The sequence below is a fragment of the Gallinula chloropus genome (genome assembly GCF_964237585.1).
Source record: "Gallinula chloropus genome assembly, chromosome: 17".
Lineage (NCBI taxonomy): Eukaryota > Metazoa > Chordata > Aves > Gruiformes > Rallidae > Gallinula > Gallinula chloropus.
In genome coordinates this window covers 467765-488954 of record NC_140102.1, presented here as the reverse complement: position 1 = coordinate 488954, position 21190 = coordinate 467765, and the positions used below count along the sequence as shown (strand labels likewise).

The window sequence follows — 21190 nt, the reverse complement described above, 5'->3', positions numbered from 1 at the left end:
CTGGCCACTCACACGTACCGATTCTGTTCTGGTCTCTGGCCAAGCGCAGGCTGGTCCTGGCATCGCCACCAGTGGCCCTGAGCTGGGCTCACAGCGCTCCTTCGCTCGGTCGATAAGGTCACTTAAATGAAGTGGGATGGAGGGGGTGGGAGGTTAGCACCAGGACTGCCTGTGACCGGATCACTCAGCTAACTACACGGACCCCAGGCCCAGAAGATGGTCACCCACAGTTTTTAACTCCTCCCCATCTAGAAATCCCTTCCTCCCCCTGCGCCCACCCCACAGGCCCAGTGGTGCCGGCTACACAGCAGCAGCCCCACAGCCCACACACTGTCCTGTGACAGCTGAAGACTCAGTCCCCTGGCTGCAGTACAGCCTGTCCCTCCTCCTCATCGCCCAGGATCTCTGCCCGCCAGGACTGCCCCGGGTTCTACAGAATGGCTTCTGCTTTGTGCTTCTGAGAGGGAGTGAAGAGAACGTCACAAGAGGATGAGAACAGCTCCAGGAGAGAGAGAAGCCCACGCAGCAGAGAGCAAACCAGGAGCAGAGGGAGGGTGAGACCCACTGAGTCACCCAGCTTCTGCTTAGGGGAGGTTTCTCTTTAAAAGCCATCTGAAGGGTTTGATGCTGGCTGAAAGGTCTCTTCCCTAGCAGGGTGTGCATCCCTGACCTCAGGAAGCCTGAAAAACCTGTTCTCTTGAATGCAGCAGGAAAAACTAAAAACAAAGAGCAGCAAGCCATGGGGCTGCACTCCTCAACAGGAATGCCACCGACCGGCCCTGAACTCTTCCTACACGCCCCAGCCTGTGTTCACTGGGCTGCTCCTGGGCCAGAGCTGCCCAGATGGGGACCTGTGGGCTGTGGACTGAACCCAGCGCACAGCGCTCGCCCAGCTCACAGAGCCCGCAGCTCAGCAGCACCAAGCACGCTGCCAGACAGGATCTGAAGTGAAACGCCCAGAAAGTTCAACGTTAAACACGGATTTGGGTGAATGGGATTTAAGAAATCACAGGCAAAGAGGCATCTTCTGGAGCGGGGGCTGACAAGTGTTACTCTACCAGGAGAGACTTTCCCAGGGACGGTGAGGTCTCCTGGCAGGGACAGGGAGAGCACAGAGCTCAGGGCAGCACACACACCTAGGGAGGGTACAAATCGTCCCCAGCCAGGCCGGCGTGAGGCAGCTCCGCAACCAATCGCTCCAGGATGGGCCCAAGTCCTCATCCTCGCAGCAGCTCCAGCTTCAACACAAAGAAAAACAACATGGAAAAATCAAGGCTCAAATTCCCAAATTTATCTACCGTCAAGTCTCTGACCAGACCTGAGAGAGGAAATCAATCCATGCATGGTTACCAAGAGCACGTTCAACTAACACACTGCCAGGCTCTCCGAAGCCACTTGTGACCGAGAGCGAGGGTTTCCCACCACCCCCTGCCACTGGCATTTTAGGCAGAACTCCCTCTCCACTGGTGTCTACTGAGAGTGTTACTTCAAAAGAATTCAAGGCCCAGCACAATCACAGGAGATAAAGTACAGAGCAGTCTCCAGACTCCATCCCTGAAGGAGGGACACGCTTGCAAATGCCTGACAAGCAATAAATAACCACAGAGAGACCGACCTTTACTTCCCAGCTAAAGCCTCAATCTCCAGCGATGTTACGAAGCTTCAGGGAGCAGAGGAAAGGGAGCAGGACGGCTCGTGCTCCCTGCACAGGAGAGACACGGGTACTGGGCAGTTATGTAAGACCACGGGAGCGGCGGATCATCCACAGTCATGTTTTTATCTGGTTTGCTTCCAACTCTCTTCTAGATCGAGCACAATCTGCCGGGAGCAGGAAAGCAGAGCGTTCCTTTCATTGTGTGCAGCGAGTCACACCACTCCAAGACGCATGGAAAAGGGGCTGCAGATGAGTTTGGGGGTCTAACGCGGGGTGTCCCCACCCTGGCAGATTAGGAAACATGGATGTGGACACACAGCCCCCCTTCTTGGGCTGTCCCCTGACCACTGCCACTGCCCCAGGATGGCAACAGCAGGAGCCTGGGTATCCCCACAGCTCCATGTACAGGATGCTGCATCCTGCTCCAGACAGCATCTTCCCTCAGCTAGAAACAGGCTGAGCGGGCAGTGCTGCTGGGCGGGCAGGGCTCCAGGTGACAGGACCTGCAGCCCCAGCTACGCCGGCACACAGGGCCACGGGACAGCCAGGCAGGAGGTGTGTGGTGGCTCCAGGGGACTTTTTCCTCCAGCAGAGACAAGGTGGGAACAGTGTGAGCATCACCAGGAGCAGGAGGCTGCGGCCACACTGGGGAGCAGCCCCCACTGCACCTGGCGAGCAGAGAGGGAGCAGAGAGGGAGCCAGAGTCCCTCAGCAGAGGAGATAACGACTCTGAGTTATTAAGTAAACTTCCTGTTGGACTGACTTAGAAAAACACCTCTCTACCTTCCTGGCCGTGCCTGAACCGGCCCGTTCATGACAGAGCTCGGTCTCCAGGCTGCACCAGAGTAAACACAGGAATGAGCATCCTCGTCTCGCGGCAGGAGGCGGAGAGCAAACGAGGCTGAACGTTATTAGCAACAGAACATCATTTTCTCAGGAAAGGGCAGGCTCGGTGCCTGAATATTCAACAGAGCATTAACTGTTTGGTTCTATGTGACTGGCAAGAGCTGGGTGTCGATACAATACGTAATATAATGATGACCATTTCACTTTAACCGGCGTTTATTCCTGAACTGCTGTTCTTCAGGATCACCATCGTAATAAGCACTGAACAAAGCAAAACAAAACCAAAAGAAAACAAAAAAGAAAAGGAAAAAAGAGAAACAAAGCAAATGAGGAAGAAGAGGAGGAGGACGATCTCTGTCTCATTATGACGTACGTGACTTGGACATACGCTGAGATGGAAAAGGAAAAGGCCTCATCTATAAATGTATGCCAAGGTTACAGAGTAATGGGAAGAAGTGGTCTAGCAGGAAAATCTTAAGCAAAAGTGTGCTAACTGCAGAAGGGTTAACACTGGTAACATACTGTGGCAGAAGATTAAAAAAAAGTTGAGGTTTACTTTAAATTAACCCTTTCCAGTCCACATGCCACTAAGCAGGTACCAACCTAGAAAAATAGTCCACCTAGCAGTAGCGGCCCTTGGAAATTAAAAAGAGGAAAAAAATAATTTCTTTTGTTCAAGTCAGGGCGGCCACAAAAGTCCCAAATCTGTTGGAGATGTCCGAGTGCAGGGACCTCCACGTCGGCACCGCGGTCCGGCCCTTCGCCTCGCCCACGTCGTCCGTGCAGTGGACCGAGAGGCACTGCAGGTGGCTGCCGGTCTGCGCCGCCGCCGAGGTCTTGCTCGGGGGAAGGTCGTGGGCTGGAAAGGGGTCACAGAGAGAGCGTTAGAACTGTGCAATGCAAGCCCCTCACCTCGCACGGGGAGCGGAGATGGGCCCCGTGTCTCTGCACCTGCCTCTGCCCCGGCTCCTGCACCCCCAGCATCGCGTCCCCTGGCACCCCCCACTGGCACAGTCCCCCTTCCCCTTCCCAGCGAGCCTCTCTAGATGGTTTCACCGTGCCAGAGAAACACCAGAGATACTCTTTCCCAAGCCCTTGTTTTAACGTAAGCCAGCAACACGCCTGAGCACAGGGGATGTACGCACGCCCGGCTGTGTGTGTCCTGAACGGCAGCACAGCCGGGGCTTTGCACCCCCTGTGCACCCCTACCCAAAATCAGTGCTGAAACTTCCCAGGCAGGAGCCCAACCCCAAGCCCTCGGCATCCCCAAGGTCAGACCCATCATCAGCCTCCCTGTTCACCTCTGTCACTGGAGCACCACAGAACACTGTTCTAGCAGCTTCTGCATCTCAGTTCTGTGTACGATCTTTACCCACCATCAGTTTCCATTAACCACAGGACCAAAAGAATTTAACTGAAACATCCTAAATGACGTCCCGGGCCTTCTTCCTCTGGATTTCAGAGCCAATACACTGAGAATTGGGCCTTCCAAATTATCCTAGCATGTACCCACTCCCTCTGTCACCCCTCTATGTTTCCTCACTTCCATTACTCTTTCAAGTTATCTTCTCTGTTGCAAATGTGTTTTTCTCATCCTTACAATCTGCCTCTCCCTGCCCAGTGCAGCCAGGGACATCATTCTTTCAACACCTTTTCCTCATGGAAATCAATCACTTGAGGTCTCCTCTAGTGTTTGTAGTCAAATCACCAAAAAAAGCCCAAAGACAAACCCTCCCCCATGCTCATCCCTGGCCCTGTAAATCCTCACGTCCTCAGCAGCCTCCTGGGTCTGTCTCACAGAGCCTCTGAACCAGGCAGGCAGCAGCTCTTCCCCCTGGCTGGGGCTGGGCAGCCCGGGGCAGGCCGGGGTGTGCTGCCCTCTCCCCAGGGCAGCCAGCACCCAGCCCGGGGGCATGGGAAACCCTCTCGGACCCCCAGGAATGCAGCTGCTTCTGCCAGGGAGGATGCCTGAGCCACTGCAGACAGGCCCCCGACCCTGGAAAGAGGGCTTTCTGTGGAATAAAACCAGCGAGTAGAGACAAGACAAAAAAGCCAAGATCATCTGGCCAGGCAGCCAGCGCTGCCTTTCCTCTGCCATTCCATTTGTACCCACCCAGGCACAAGAGGCAAAGCACCGGCTCACGTGGGGACCACAACGCCTGACAGACCTGGAGAGCTCCCATGGTGCAGGGCTGGGGGTGAACTGCAGCGGAGCCACACGCCAAAAAATGGCTGTGAATGTTTCACCCCCTGAAGACATTTCTTCACGTCGCCTCTCTGATGGCCAACGCAGCCCAGCAGTGTGGTTTACCACACTTCATGGGGGAACCTGCCTTTGTTTCACTTAACCAGCCCCCACACCAGATACAAAAGGGGAACTGGACGGTTCGTTACACAATCACAGTGATACTGAAAAACAACCACCTTAAACTACTCTGCAAATCCCTGATTCCAACTGGAAAACGCTTTGAATGCTTGATTATAGGATGTCAGAGATGCTCATATTCAAACCAGTATCATAACACCATACAGGGAAAGTAATTAGAACCCGGGGACAGGATGGTACGAAGCAGGGGAGAAGGCGCAGGGCTCCGGAGCGGTGCTGCTGCTTGCTCAGCCCTGCGCTGCATCACTGCAACCACGTGCAGAGCCCAGACAAAGCTCTGAAACACACCCCGGCCCGGCAGGGATCGCGCTGCCGTGGGGTTCCCTCACTCACCACCTCAACAAGGATCCGGGAGCTGGCGGGGTGTTTCAGGCAGCTGATACAGGAGCAGGGCCGAGGAGCGGAGCTGAAGCGCAGAGCGGCCTTCGCCTCGCAATGCCCCAGCGCCCAGGCCCGACAGGCAGAGGCAGCATTAGCGCAGCCCACCTTCGCTCCAGTGCTGGGATTTTCACTCTCCTTCCCTGCTACCCCAGAGCCTCATCACAACCCAGACCCTCCTCCTGCCCTGCACAGCCTGTGCCGGGCTCAGACAGGTAACGAGGGGTTTCACCTCCCCAGGGGAGCTGCAGCGGGAGCGCAGACCCGTGAGGCCCAAGCTGACATCAGGGCATCATGTCAGGAAAAGCACAGGGCAAAAAGAACCCTCCCGAAATAAATGCTCTCTAAAGAAGCGTTCAGTTTAAGCTTGCTATCCTGAATGCAAATACTCCTGAACAAGCTTTCAGTTATAAAATGTTTAAAACTCAAACGAATTGCAGAGAATTGAGAAAGGGAAACGTTTTTCTTGTGTTTGTTCCCGGCCCTTACGATGCACTCAGTACCCACTGGTTTTTATTCTTAGGTGTCCCTGACTATACAGGACATGCTGGTCGCGGTGCCGGAAAAGCCAGCGCCTGGAGATTAAGTCCTGGTGACAGCAGCCGCCTTCCTCTGCTCAGAGAAAGGGGAAAGAGTCCCACTGCAGAACCTCTGTCACGAGGGGCACAGGGCTTGCTGCAGCATCGCAAGGAGCGCTTGCTGCAGGGCTCCAGGACACCGTCCCTCCAGGCTGAGGACACGGGGACGCCCACGGAAGGGGCAGAGCAGTTCCCAGAGTAGGACCCGGTGCTTGGGCGCCTGGCCAGGATCAGAGCTGGAGCTCCGCTGTGCTGTGCTGGCAGCGACACCCACACTGGCTGTGTGGACACCGCCGACACCCAGAACAGATCCTGTCCTGGGCCAGTCCTTACGTGAGCAAGTCCATACACCACATGCATCTAAGGAATGAGTTAAGCTTGTGGTAAATGAGCACATTACACCTGAAACGCGTGCTGTGTGTAACACTCATAAGCCAACCACTGATAGAGGAACCTGTCCCACAGTGGTGAACAGGACATCAGGGAAGCCCAAGCACAGGAGGTGAGCAGGACCTGATCCTAAGCCTGCAAAGTTAATACTAACTGCCAGAGGCCACACAATGCCTCACTCGACACCACTGTGCGGGGGCTCAAGCTCTCGGGGTCTATTGTTAAGAGTACAGAAAACCAGGCATTCGCTTCCAGAACAGAAAGAGAACGCGCGCTGGCAGTGGGGCTCGCACTGGCACAAGTGTTCTCCAAGCCAATCTGGAGGGAAATATTCAGCGCAATTTATTTTTCCCCAGTGTTTCTCGCCTGACAACGCTACGATGCTCTTCTGAAAAACCCCTTTGTATAAAAGCAATGGAAGTTGCACAGATCCACCCGATGAGAAGGATGTGCTTAGCACAAGGCACCGCCTGCCGCTCGCCCAAACCCCTCCCGGCAGATCTGTTTCTGCTGCCTCCCTCGCTGCACCTCGGCCTCCTTCAAACCAGCAGTGCCCCAGCGCCCACCTTCTGCAGTCCTGGGGGGTGTCAGCAGAGACCGAGGGACTGGCAGTGTAAACTCAGTCAGGTAACGCAAGATGGTGTCACCGCCTGGCAGTGGCCAAGCCCCAGGTAAATCCCTGTCAGTCACGAAGCACCACTGATCCAGAGCAAGGGGTTGTCAAACACATCACGTCTGAACTGCACATCGGCCGCTACCTATTGGCAACTCCCAGAAGAACGTGGTGTCACTAATAAAGCGATGCCTGTGTAAGGGAGCTGTCCCCGTCCCCAGGATACCGATGGTGGGGTGGAGACTTCCTCTCCAAACCGAAGGACGTGGCACGACGGAACCTGGGACAGACACAAGTCAGAACTGCCGGGTCTGGAGGCCGGCGTGTGCCGCCCAGGGCGCGGGTGCTGACACAGAGATAAGAGACCAAACATCACTGTAAGCACACAGCGTGCTCAGGCCGAGGGGGTGAGGCTCCAAGCCACAAAGTGACCAGAGGCCTGCAGGGGCCTGCTCACGCCCGCACCATGGCAGTATCCTCACCCCAGGAGCTGGGATTAGCACGTGTCCTGGCCGTGGCAGCCCCACGGCTCCACGTGCCATGGGGGGTGTTAAGCCAGGGAGGACAGTCACTGGCAGAACAAGAGCCACTAAGCCCCTCGTGGGCCCAGCAGGGTGGGATCTCCCAGCACAGCCCGTCCCCACCCATCAGTGGCAGGGCCTCCTCACACACTGTGGCTGGGGGACATCGTGGTGGTCCCAGAGGCAGGTTCCTGCACAGGTCAAGTTAAAGTTTCTAGCACTGGAAATTATTTCCTCCCTTGCCCTTGGCTGTAGTGGCTCATCCTGCTGCTCTCCTGCCCGGAGCAGCAATCCACACTCCTTCAGAGGAGGGTAAAGCTGAGGAAAACCCAGCGCTGTGTATCCCAGGCAGCGGCAGAGCTGCTCGCAGCTCAGCCAGCCCTGCGATCATCGCTGCATGGCCTGGCAGTTAACACGAGGTGGGATTAGTATGATTAGCTCAGCTTGCGCACGGGCACGACCGAGAGCCAGCCACGGCACCCGGAAGAGCTGGGAGGCAGCGGCAGAGACGTGTTTGCACACATTCACTGGGACATGAGAGCCATTTTCACAGCCCTTACCCGCTCCTGGCCAATACTCCAGCAGTTTGTTTCCTGCAGCTCAAGCTGGATGTTTCAGGTAAATATTGAAAAGTTTTCTCTGAGTGTTTGGTAACATTCATCAGTTACAACAACACACACAAGCAGTGGCAAACATTGCATCCAGCCCTGGGGACAACCCAGGCTGTTCTCCTTGCTGGACACATCCACACACAGCTCCACATTCCCAAAAGACTAAAACATCGTGGTTTGTTGTAAATAACACTAGAGTTTGCTTTCAGACAGAAGCAAGGCATTAAGCTTCACCCCAGGAGCACATTTCAGGGCTCAGTCCCAGACAAGCACAACAGACACAACTTCACAGCCTCCCTGGCCACGTTTAGGAAGCGGCTCTTCCATCCTGCCCCCTCCCCAGGGCACGGGTGCCTTTGGGACACAGAGGGCTGCTGCTTGCTGTTTGCCTGCACAGCTTTCAGGGCAGCTTCCCAGGCGGCTGGACACGGCTGGTACCAGAGATGGGGTGAGGAGTTCTGCTCCACCAACAAACTCGACACACACGCTACTGGCTGCTCTTTCCCATCAGCCCAGGAAAACCACATTTCTCTCTAGCAGGATTAGATCCTGAGGCGCCCCTCACTCCTGCCGACACCACGTATACACACTTCCATTCCCTCCAGCTTCCTTTGCACACCCTCCTTTTCCTTAGCCCACGTTAAGCTGCTATGTAAAGCCTCTTCCCTCATCTAGCATCTCCTTACGCGTTTTTTAAAAATAAACATGTTCTCTTAACTGTGACGACCTCACCAAGCGCTACACAAGCCTGGACGTGGCCCCATTTTTAGGTAATTTAATCCCATTAAAAATGGGTTCACCTACAACGTTAACACACATCCTAAGCATCGTCCTGAGAGAGCGGGGATTAATTGAGGGAGGGATGGTGTGTAGCCAAGGCAACTGTGGATGCTACGCAGAGGCACCGGGAGTTTATGCTGCTCCTCGGGTGCCACTTGTGCCACCCCTGCCCTTTCTGCCAAAACCGCCACCAAGAAAAGGCGCGGGCGGCAGGGGCAAGCAGGAGCGGCAGCGCAGTCAGTCTGGTAGGGGTCTGGTTGGGAATGGGTTCTGCTCCACGTTGCAGCGTTCCTGCAAGATTGAAGTGACAAACAGGAGGTGAAGATCCCTGGAACGGCTCCTGGCCCCAGGGCTCGTCCCTTACACTTCCTCACCGGCTCTGACAAAGCCTCAGCCGCCTGCGCTGCCCAGGGTCCGGCCGCCCGGCACAGCATGGCCCCGCCGCCGCCCTCGATGGCCAACCGAGCGTGAAGCCCCTGGATTGCCACTGATCTTGTTAAGGCTAAAGCAGAGGATTTGGCCAAAACCGTTCTATTCCCTGATCAGAGATCAGTCTCCCCTCTACCACCTGATAACCGCTCTTAAAGGATGCATTAATAGGCTTCGGCTCACTCTGTGCCTGTTAAGCGGAGGCCGAGCTGCCGTAAGAGGGAATAGATTTGTGTAACGATCTCTTATGAGGCAGCAAACCTACATATAGTGTTTAAAATTATTCCCTTAGGACAAGATGTTTTTCACCAAATCTCCCACATGACAGTTTGACATATCGGTTCAGGCACATAGCTCTGCAGTTGTACACACCACAGAACCATCTTCTTCAGTTTTCAAGAAAAATAAGGTCTGAAAGCATTTCATGTTTCCCTGCACACTGGACCTAGTCTCCACAGATTAATTTACTCCTAAAACTGTATTTTTAAACACAACTAGTCCGTTTGTGTTGATAAACAAATAAGCCACCTCCTCCTCACCACGGACAAAGCCCCGGACGAAGGGTTCCCTCGGCCAGAGTGGGAGCTGGCACAGGCTCTGCGGTTGTTTATCAACACAAACATGGCACCTGCCACCTGCTTTCCCCGTAAAACTGGCACCACTTCCAGTTTTCTTCACCTCTGGCACCTTGTACCTCGCTGTGCACTGGGTCTGTCTCTTCCACTTCAGATGTCTTAGGGTGAATGCTGTCTAGCTCCAGACTCGGCAGCACCCGGGCTCCACCGGTGCTCAAGGAAAAGCCCCATCTGCTCCATTACTGAAACCTTCCTCTTACTCTGATCTCACTCCTCCATTTGTTTTGCATAACCTGTGCAATTTTCAAAGCCTGTAGGATGCTTAAAGGTGCTCCCCTCCCCAGTATCAACAAAATTCGGGGCTGTCAGAAGTGCCCCTGGCCCCTAATGACAAGCACAGCTGAAACGGGGAGCAGGCGAGTCCCCTCCCTGCTGCCCAGGAGTGCTGTGCAGAGATCCCCAACTCCAGGCTATTGGCCACATCTCACTCATTAACATTTCAAGAACTCATTTGGCTTGGTCAGCCCACAGATTTATTGCCGAGACCCAGCTAGCTGAGCTGCACAGTGAAAGCCTCTCTCACAAAGGAGGGAAGGCTCGTGCGCCCAGGGCCGAGCGCTGCCCCACAACACTGACACATCCCGCAAACCGGGGTTAAAGCATCTGACTTTGCTGCATACAGAGCAGACACGGCTCTCTGGAAGGCAAGGTACAGCCATCCCTGCTCGCCGGGGCCAGGAACACAGCCCCATTACCCCGAACATCGAGACGTGCCCACCCCTCCATCAGCCCATTTGGTCTGGCAGTGGCCTCTGGTCCTCCAAGCTCGACCTCCGCAAACAGCACCATCAATTGGGGGTGCCAGTGACTCCAAAGACAGCACCTATCAGCCCACGCTGCAGAGATGCTTACTTCGCTTTCAGTGGTCTCAGAGCTCCATCAGCACTCGCTGCTCACACAGGGTCCAGGCAGCAGGAGCCATGGAACGCTTGCTGTGAATCCAGATTTTTCTCTTTTCTCCCTTGACCTCTTTTCACGCTCCTGTTTTCACCAGGAGCGATGGAAGGATGCGCGTACCACGACAGGGAGGCTGCCCAAACCCACGGCAACGTTCAGGGTTTGTTGTTAGGCTGTAGGGCTACAGTCAGACTGCAGTGTCCTACCCTACAGCTCCAGCAGCAAGCAGGGCGGATATCACTTGAGGACAGGCTCTGGCTGTTAGGCACACGTCTGAAGAAAATGGTGAAAACACCAGTAAGTCGGAAAAATGCTACGCCCATGGGTGGCAAAGGCAGCAGTGACCTTACACACAGCTTGACCTTGAAGATGCAGAGCGAACGGGTGAGAACAACATCGTGCTCCCTTCACCCTGCCGCGAGGGGAAGGGGGAACACGCAGCTCCCCATCGCCCAGCACCAGAGCCACACGTGTCCCTGGCTCTACAGGGAAGCAGGAAGCATGAGACTGCCTACACCTACTTACTGCTCTGGATGTTACTGTGAAATTACCACTTGACAACTCTCTGGGAAGAAACACAAGCCCCGTGTCCCAGGGGAAGCCAGAAGCTCCGTTTCCTGGGGACAGCGCCCGCTCCTGCGCCCGGCTAGGTGGCTGCAGGGACAACAGTCTGTTTTTAACTCATATCCTTCCTCTCTTTCGGCTACCTCCAGTTCCTCTTTTCAGTTTAACCATTAACTCTCAGGCTGGCTTTACTGCAAAATAGGCAAACCACAGAGGGGAGTGCTGCCTGTCCCCCTGCGAAGGGGCTGACGCCGGGGTTTTGGTTCCCACACAATAAAAGACCATTTTTCCCAACCGGGTCCCATCAGAGTTTTTGCTGTCCCGGTCCTGCCTGCCCCAGGCAGAGACATTGTGGCTCACGTGTAACAGCCACTGAGAGCCGAGCTACTGACAGCCAAACTGCCAACCGCTGGCCAGGCTCCCCAGTGCCATCACCAACACCCTGCGCCCCTACGCTCCGCACGGTGTGAGAAGCCGAGACCCTCTGCCCAAGTGAGGAAAAAGCAAACCCAAACCAACTGCCACCAACAGCCAAACCATCCCAGGACACTTCCCAGAGAGAACAAGTGGCAGCCTTGCAACTGCAGCCCATTCCCTGGCCTAAAGCCTGTCCGTCCCCCCACAAAAACCTGAGCACTTCAGCTCCTCTCGGAAAGGAGTTGACTAAATCCCACCCACTGGCTCCCTCAAACTTACACTCGGACCTGGCATGGGGAAGAAGGCAGCGAACCTCCTCCCACCCCTCCCTCCAAAGGGCTGCAGCTGGCCCAGCCCTGTCCCTACCTCTGCATCCGGCACGTCACGCCAAAAGGAGCTCCGCAGTGGGAGTGAATATTGGCTAACTGATCCCCTATTTCCTCTGCTGTTGGCGTTACTTGCGCTAATTAAACGCTCTGAGCCTATTTTCACCGAGGGTACCAACCCACACACCCGGGATGAGTAAGGAAATTCTGGTTTTGCACCCAGTGCTTCCAAATCCATTTCACCTGCACGCAGATTATCATGTGGCAGCTTTAGGCCCAGCCCAGCCCCTGTGAAACCCATCTCTCGACAGCCAGAACGCACAGGCAGGGAAAAGCCTCTTCAGAAAACCCAAAGTGCAACCTCCTGCCCGCACAGGAGCCGCACCGAAGTGTCCAAGATGCCCTCAGTAACACACCCCAGCTCCCCAGCGCTGGCTGCCGTTACTGCAGAACAGGCCCAGCCTGAGCAGAGGCGCTGCTCAGACCTTCTGCATCAAACTGCCACCTTGACATTTAACAGGGAGCTGAGACGATCAGAGGTGACTAACGCCAGCCATTCCCCATGGGATCACCCCACAGACCTGCCAGTGGCCACTACCGGCCCGTGCTCCGGAGAGGTTGCCATCAGCCTCCAACAGCCTCAGACCACATCCCGAGCTGACAGGTTCTCTCGACTCCCTGAGCTGCTTCTCCCCTTTTGAGGGAACATTTCAATACTGGAAAATGTCTCAGGCTGGCCTGGGCCTGGCTCTGTTGCTGCTCCATCGCCTCCAGCTGACTCTTTGCCAGGAGATGTGCCCCAAAGAGCAGCATCTGTTACCTGTCGACCTGCTCTACAACCTGTTGTAGCACTTCAGCAAGCTCTGCAGCCGTTCCTGTCTTGAGGACACGCTGGTCAGAAGCACCAGTATCACCTTCAGCCTAACACGAGCTCCAGTGCGCAGAGCAGGCCGCCAAAAATAGCACGAAGATGCTCACTCACACGGGCAAGGGAAGTGGGAGTACTAATGGCGTTTGTAAGGCAATGAATAGCTGGTGATTATGCACAGAGCCCAACAGAGGAGGAAACGTACAGATTCCAGCTTTCTCTCCTCAGATCTGTGCAAGAGCCTCCCTATAATTGCCAGGGAAAAAATAGAAATGACAACAGTAAGTAGGATATTTAAGCCCTGCATTTTATACATGGAAATCTCTATTTTCCTCAAATGAAGTGAAAACAAAATGAAAGAAGATTCCCTTCAAGGAGCTGTGTTTGTGGGTGCTTCGTTTCAGGGCGCAAATTAAATGAGCCCTTGTTAGCCGAGTGTAGAAAGGGAGCTGGTCTCTCAAGCATCACCAGTCTCTGTGAGGCAAAGGCTTGGGCACCACCGGCCAAAGGCTTCCATGTGCTCAGAAATCAAGGAGCCATGCCCTCGCATCCCAACAGGTCTGCACCCATGCAGGGTCCCTCCCACCCCCTCCCCGGCTCTGCCCGCAGCTCCTGGAGGTGCCTCTGCCCAACCCATAACTCACAATTACGAGAGACCGTAACACGGAACTGCCACAGGCAAAGTCAATCTCTCCCAGGGGCCTCACACATCTGAGGCTCTTGCACACCAAGAAATGGTGATCATGTGCTTAATGCTCTGGGTTAAACCACACGAGTTCAAGGATCTTTGTGAAAACACAACTGGAGTTTACCAAAGGCTAACAAGTAAGCGAGCAGAAACAGACTCCAGGATCTTGAGCTCCTTTATCCCCTTTATCTGTGGCATTACCTTGAGACACATCCCGCTGCTCTCTGGGATAGCTGCGACTGAGGTTTGCGGTCTCGGAAGTAGCAGCAGCTTCTATGAGGAGACCTTGGGAAGGAGCCTCCCTAAAATCAAAAGGAGCTCAAACAGTTTCACCCCTCACAGAGTTAAATGAGAGCAGAGACCCCAGAACAAAGCTGGGTTTCCCCAGGCACTGCAGAGATGCCTCGGCCACTCTGCGGAGGAACACAAAGGGCACAGGAGTGACACTCCAAAAACAAAGGTTTCCCAAGAATGATTTGCAAATTCCTTGTAATTCATGGAGGACTTCTGAAGAGTGTAAGAAAAGTAACTGAAAACCACAGAATTGCCAGGAAGCCAGAGTTTGAGAGAGGGGTCAAAATCTCTGCTGGAAAACATGCATTTGGAAGCCAGAGTGACATCTGATGCTATCAACCCAAGTGTGCTTCCTGGGCACATTCTTGCTTGTTTTTTTCTGCTATAGAAAACACCCAAGTTCTGGTAACCCCCAAATTTTAGTCTGGCTACAGAAAGTAGCCGTATAATGGATCTGGCATTCAGAAACATCCCAAAAAGCAGCAGAAAGGCGTGGTGATTCAGCTGGGGAACATAAATCTGGTGGAGGAGCAGGGCTTGTGTTAAAATTAAATCTAGCTGGAGGAAAAGTAAAAGCAAAAAAATCATCAGAGAGAAAAAATACACAACCATGTGCAGGGGGAATGGCAGGAAGGGAAATTCACCTTAAGAAGAACTATGAAACACACAAAGAAACCCGGCTTTCTTCGGTACGTCTGTAAGTGGCACTATTAGGATGAGAAAAATATAAGCTCATCTTTTTCTTCCAATTGTCACATCACTGTGGAGAGTCTTCACGAAGTTCTCAGAATAGCGACGAATCAGGAGCAAACAGCTGTTCGAGCAAGAAAGTCACGGGTAGACAGACTTTCACAGCTCCGACGAGAAATTAACTCTAAAGTTTCATAGACCAGTAAATCAACAAAATGGGCCACAGCACAACACAGGATGGACAGTCTCATCTCCAAACCCAAAGCTGAAATATGGGCCCGGGGTCCCTTTCCAGCCATATGCCCACATGATTTATGACCCCCAACAATTTCAATATCCCCAGAAAATGAAAAAATGGCAGACAATTAGCTTGCCCTGCCGTGCTGGCAGTTGTGAGGGCTCTGCCCAACAGCGCTCGGGAAGGGGACGCCCAAAAAGGCCAGTGTGCCAGCCAAGGCATGGGAGCAACAGTGGGATGGGGCTGAGCAGTGCCGGAGCACCGGTGTGCTGGAGCAGCGATGTGCCGGCACACGGGAGCACAGCGTGTCCTGGGGACAGAGCAGTGTGGCGGGGCGAGGAGGCAGCAGTGAGACAACCTTCCCACACACATGTGCCACAGGACCTCTACGGCTCAGGGACACATCCATACCCAGGAATGCAGCAGATGGGCCGGGGTGACGGCCACCTTGTGCCCCGCCTGTACTGTGACAGTGTAGGCACTACACTCTGTCAGACCAGGCAGCACTCGGCCCTTCAGCGCCCGCATGGCACGGCACCAGTGGCACAGCACCAGCACCCCTCCAGCACACCTCTGGGTCTGGTGGCTCCTTGTGCAGGCAGGGTGAGGTGCTGGCAGCGTGGCTGGAGCCGCACACCCAGCACACAGCCACAGCTCGCTGAACCCTGGCTCTCGCTTCGCCATCAGCCGGGGCTGCCGCACGTGGAACCACCGCACCACAGGCAGCGTAGAGCCCGTGGGGTACAGAACCGATCGGCCCAACACCAAAACCGGTCATTCTGAAGGCAAGGGCACCCAAGCTGGTGTTCACACATCTTCCGAGTGGCAAGCCCTGAGTCACACCTCCACCCAAAAGCCTGTTCCCAAACAGCAGCACTGAGGGCTTTGTTCACTGGAAAACACGCGGAGAGTCTGCACAACAGCACCGCAAGAAGCAGTGCCACCCTCCGTGCTCCCAGAGGTTCAGATCTGCACAGTCTCATCCTCCAGCTGCAGAGCTGCCAAGGCAGACGCAGCGTTGGGCCTGCTGGGCTCAGATAAGAGGGTGAGCGTGACGGCAGCGCTCGCACCCATCACCCACGGGACTGCAGCCTCAGCACACTGAGCTCAGCGTCTCAGTGCGCCCACCGCGCCTCCGGCCCCGCAGCTCCCCTCGCGCAGAAGGGCCCCGTGCTGAAGGAGTTAATCTCGCCTGGAACAAACATATCTCCGGTTTCTCAGAAAGTCAAAGGCTGCAGGAGCCGGGCTGCCTGCTCCCTGCCTGCCCTGCCTGCAGCCTGACCCCTGACATTTCCACTCTGCTTCTCCCTGGCATGGAAAACTTAACCATACACAAACAAACAGGTTGGGAGGGCAGATAAATGGAAGACAGAGGAGGAGAAAGGGAAGGTTTCTCAGATTCCTTGTAATAGCCCTGAAAAATAATGGCAGCCACCACCAGACGTGGGTGCGGGGCTGGCGTTTATCAGTAAACCCTGAAGTCTACAGCAAGACATCTCTGTTTAATTAATCCTGAAAGGGTCCCTTCCCCCTTCTCTTTCCCAGGGAATTTTTGAGGATCCACAAGTTTAAAGACACAGCGAGTCCTTTTTAGCTCTGTTCCTTACAAAACACAAGGGCAGAACATGCCTGTTCAAAACCACAGCCAGGTTTTACAAACTCTACAGCAAAGACTCCCATCACATGAAACCACGCAGGCAAACCCCTCTGAGAGGGTATCTTTCATTTGCTGGTACTTAACCCTCTGCAGCTATGTACCCACCAGGCAATACAGCTTTACAGGAACCTGCTGGAAGTGTCTGCAGGCGTAATCATAACCAGGTATGGGGCTGCAGATTCTGCCCGGGCTCTGGGTCTCCTGCCACTCTTGGAAAGCACTCATTTCCCAAGGGATTAATCTACCCAGCGCTTGACACGCCTCTACTGTCCCCCACTTCCACCCAGTTTTCCCATTACCCTGATGGCATCAACATCACCCAGTGATGGAAGAGATCTCACACACACACACACACACACACACACACACACACACACACACACACACACACACACAGCTTGGTGAGTGCTTGCCAAGGCTCTGAACAGGCCCTCAATGGCGCGAGGGGCAGGGCGGGCCTGGCAGCAGAGTGTTCGGTCGCCCAGGACAGACAGACACCGTACAGAGCACCCGACAGACCCGGCCGTGCCAGGCGGGCGCACTGGCAGCCATGCTGCTCTGCTCCCACGCAGCCGGCCCCGCGGCCGGGCGCGGGACGCTCAACGGCGGAGCCGGACGCTGGATGGCATCACTGGCACGGCACCAGCCTACCCGGTGCTACACGGGCCTTGTGACTCCCACCTGCCTTCTGCTTTAAAAGCTGGCCACGGGAACTCACCCTTTCCTCTCTTCCTTTTCCCCAGTCACCACAGAACGAGGGCTGATGTTCGGTTAACCACTTATCTCCCCCCGTTTTCTTCTCCAACGTTTCTTTTCTACAGCCTTCCCAGCTGCAAACAGCAGCCATGCACAAAATGGAAAAACCCAGTTTTTCGCATTCTTCTATTTTTTGTTAAAAGAATAAGCATTACTTGAGTTTGTAAGCCTTCTTCTCCATTCTCTCTCCTTCCCCCCCCAAACTTGTCTAAAGCTGCACAAACCGGTGGCAGAATTACAGAAATTTATTCTTTCTGTGTGGGGTATGTGGCAAAAACAGCAAATGAAGAAATGGAAATAATCTCTGAAATGATCGTTTCTGGTGCAAAAGTGAAAAGAAGAGGGGGGAAAGGGGAAATTAGAAAGTCTTAACTCAAATTGTAAAAGAAAGCTATATTTCACATCAGCTTTATAAAATTCCCAGGAAAATAAGAAGTCAAACCCAGTTATTTTCTTGAAGATCTATATTCTTAAATACCTGTTTTCAACAGCCTCTTTCTTAAAGTAGTACCGGGATGGGGGATGAACTGTGATGAACTGAAAAAAGTCTCTGTCTACCCAAAAAAAAAAGTCATTATGCAATGACAAGAGACAATCTAGTATATAATCAAAGACAGAAGCCTGACATGCTCAACGAGAAAATTACTGTAACAGCAGTGACTTTGAAGACAAGAAGGGGTTTTTGATGGATACAACGGCCATCAAGATTTCTTACTGCAGCAACCAAAGCTTCAGAGCACAAGCGGGTGTGCGTGTGCCTGGCAGGCACACGTAGCACCAACAGCCCAAACCAAGGTGATGCCTAAGAAATCCACAGCTAGAGCGGAGTCAGGCTCTTTGGAGGGTGAGCCACGGGGCAGCAATGCTGCTGCAGCCTGGCAGGCCTGTCCTCGGGCAGGAGCAGCCGAGGCAGCCACCGCCTGGCTCCTTGCAGGACCCTTTCCCAGCAGGAAGGCAGGAGGCAGAGGTACCCGGGTTCAGCCCCAGGGCTCTTCCACCTGCCACGCAGGGAAAGAGCCAGTTGGGCACAGCAATGTCCCGCCAGGCAGGCGGCAGTGGGTCCCTGGGTTCCTGCCTGCGGCTCTGCCCTGTGGGCCCCCAGCACCCACCAGGCTGCACCGCGCTGCTGAGGAGCGAGGAGGAGTAGTAGTGCTCCACGTAACACTACACACCACACTGCACAACTGAGAAAGCAGAGGGTAGTGCATCAGAAGTGTCTGCCCTTCCAGAGTTACTTCCAGCACTCCTCTCTGTGGGCTTTGAAAAATGCATTGTACAGAGCATCTCACGAACCCCGGCCTCATCGATGCCCATCCTGAAGGTACAAACAGCTACCCTGAAATATTTCAATTTCCAACAGTTGCTTCCAGGGAATTGCATATTTGGCTGTAAAAATCGTGATTTGCAATCCTCACTGAACTCCCCTGATTCACAAAAATGAATCACAAAAGGGAAATTTTGTGACTGAATAAATAGCTATTATGTAACCCACCTAATGAGGAGTGTAGTACTTTTCTCTTCTTTGACTGGAAGACTATCAGAAGATGAGGGTAAGTAGTCCAAGCCTCACTGACTGCAAATACCCCTTTTAAAACCAGAATTTGGATTAAGCTCAGACTTACTTAGGAGCAAGAGGCAGAAGGAACACAAACGTACTCCAAGTCTGTCAGGCAAGGTATCAACCCAAATGGAAAGTCACAAATGTATAGGAACCGGTAACGATTTGCTGAGGGAGCTGGAGAACACAAACAACGGATCTCAGAACTGGGAGATCCATTTCCCGGTCATCTGCACAGGGGTGGGGAGGGGGAACCCCCCGTTTCCTCAGGAACGCTGCGCAGGGAGCAGAAACGGGCAGACGGATCAGCACACGAGCAGCTTCTCCAGTCCAGCAGCAGTGAACACAAGACTGATGGGGTACATGTCAGGGTACCTGCCCAGCACTGTCCTGGCTCTGCAGCACACACAGACATCCTACCCGTTGACTCGAAGGAGACACATGGTTCTGAATGTGTTCCTGCTCTTCTGAAAGGGAAAGTTTGCCAAGAACACGAGCTGCCTCTGCCCCGTCCCACACCTTGCCATCCTGCCAGCAAGACGCACCCAGGCAGGGTCGGGCACCTCCTGGTTGTCCAGGCAGGAGGTCATACAGGTGACAAGCACAGGAGGTGATCTTCAAGGGCATTCCCCCGCACCTCCTGCCAGCTCCCCAACACACTCACACACAGAGACTACCACAAAGACATCTCCTCCTGCCTCTCACGGCTCAGGCAGCAGCAATGCTGTGAGCATGGGTAGTGGAGCAACATCTGGGGAAGAACACCATTAAAACCCCGATGGGGACACTGGCAAGGCGCCAGACAGATTTGGGGTTCAACCAAGGTGGCCAAAAAACACCTTTTCAGATAGCATTACAGAGAACAGCTCCAGAGTGCTTTTAGGGGCTCCAGAGCTGCTCTGACAAAACAAGGCCTTGTTTTTTCCCAGCAGTTCCTGTTTTGGGGGATGTCCCACATCGAGAGTCACCTGAAGAACAGTTCATCACAAAACTGCTGCTGCCAAAGGAGAGTTCCATTTTGAACACGGAGACTTAAGAGTTGTATCAACTTCCCATCTCTCTCCTTCATTACAAGTACTGCTTATACGTGGTAACCATCTTACTAATACTATGAAAACACTAAACAATTTATTTAATAAAAGCATTTTCCCCACTGCAACTCAGCAGTCAATAGCTGCTCAAAGCAGGAATCTTTCCATTAGCCCTGTTCATACAGTCTTGTTCTCACTTTTCTATTAAACCCCTTTTACTAAAAGGAAACCATTAAAAAGCAGGAGTATGTGCTTTGGTTTGCTGCTGCCCAGGACCGCGCCAGGCTTGCTGGAGAGGCTGAGACAGCCCCAGTACGCTCGCCTGCCTGACGAACGCCGGCACCCTGGAGCAGCCAGCATTGCTCAGCGCCGCAGCAGCTGATGACTAACCCATGGCCGCGTGGCGCCGGCCTCACACCGGGGCTGCTCTGAGAGGAAGGAGCGAAGAGATGCCAACACTGCCGACCCACCAAGTGCCACCAGCACCTAAGTCAGGTCCAGCAGTGCACTGCATCCCATGGGGACTAACCCTGCCAGGGACGGGCAGATCTCAGCCCTCTCCCACGCCACCACCCAAAATCACCCGCTGGTGGTCTCAGCGCCAGGCTGGGGGCAGCACTCCCCCTCCCTGTGCCATGAGCCGTGCCAAGCACCACAGACTTGCCCCAGAAGAGTCCTCCGTCAGCATCCTCTGACAAACCAAGATGCCGAGGGGACAGCTCTGCTTTGGTTTCACTGCTGCCACAGAGGATTCCTCCTCCTTTAGACATTTCTTTACCTTCTAGAGAAAAGGGGGTTATCAAGAAGAACGTCTGTCTGCTTTTGCAATAGGCTGTGTGGTGCTGCCAGGTCACGCTGCACTCAGGCCACGTAACCCTGCGTGTGGCCGTTCTCCTTCCTGGAGCATTCTGGCAAAAATCCCTGGTAAGCAACATCTGCGTGGGGCTGGGCACAGGAGCCAGCACAGCACAGACAACAGACACCACGCACACCCCAACAGAAAGCACAAATCCAGAGGTGAGATCCGAGGGGCGAGAAGTGCCCCGTGAGACACACCCCAACAAGGCATGGGCAGACTGGGACACCGACCTTTGAACCTGACACCTCTTTCCCACACGGGACTCCAAGAGCCCATGGCACCCATCCCAGTGGGATTTAATTAAAGGCGGGGGGCACTGGGGATAAAGACAGATCCATTTTGCTCAAAAATTTTAAATGAAACACTCCTGTTTTGGCAAGAATTTCATTAAGGTGAAAATCCAGAAGTATCCATTTAGGAAGAATGTGCTATTAATTCTTAGCAGTGTATGTGGAAGGGAAAATTGCATTTTTATCTAAATGGGTTTTTTCTGCATATCCCATTGACAGTATTCTTTTACAGCTCA

At 54.0% G+C, this 21190-nt stretch overlaps 1 protein-coding gene across 1 annotated transcript in view; it reads right to left on the bottom strand.

The window, feature by feature from the left end:
- Nucleotides 1-281: 281 nt before the first annotated feature.
- The window catches only part of MN1 (MN1 proto-oncogene, transcriptional regulator), a 35921-nt gene continuing 15012 nt past the window's right edge, over nt 282-21190 (bottom strand). Inside the window, exon 2 of the mRNA XM_084272026.1 lies at nt 282-3359. Coding sequence (XP_084128152.1) covers nt 3175-3359 — 185 coding nt within the window. The 3' untranslated portion in view covers nt 282-3174. The remainder of the gene's footprint in view (nt 3360-21190) is intronic.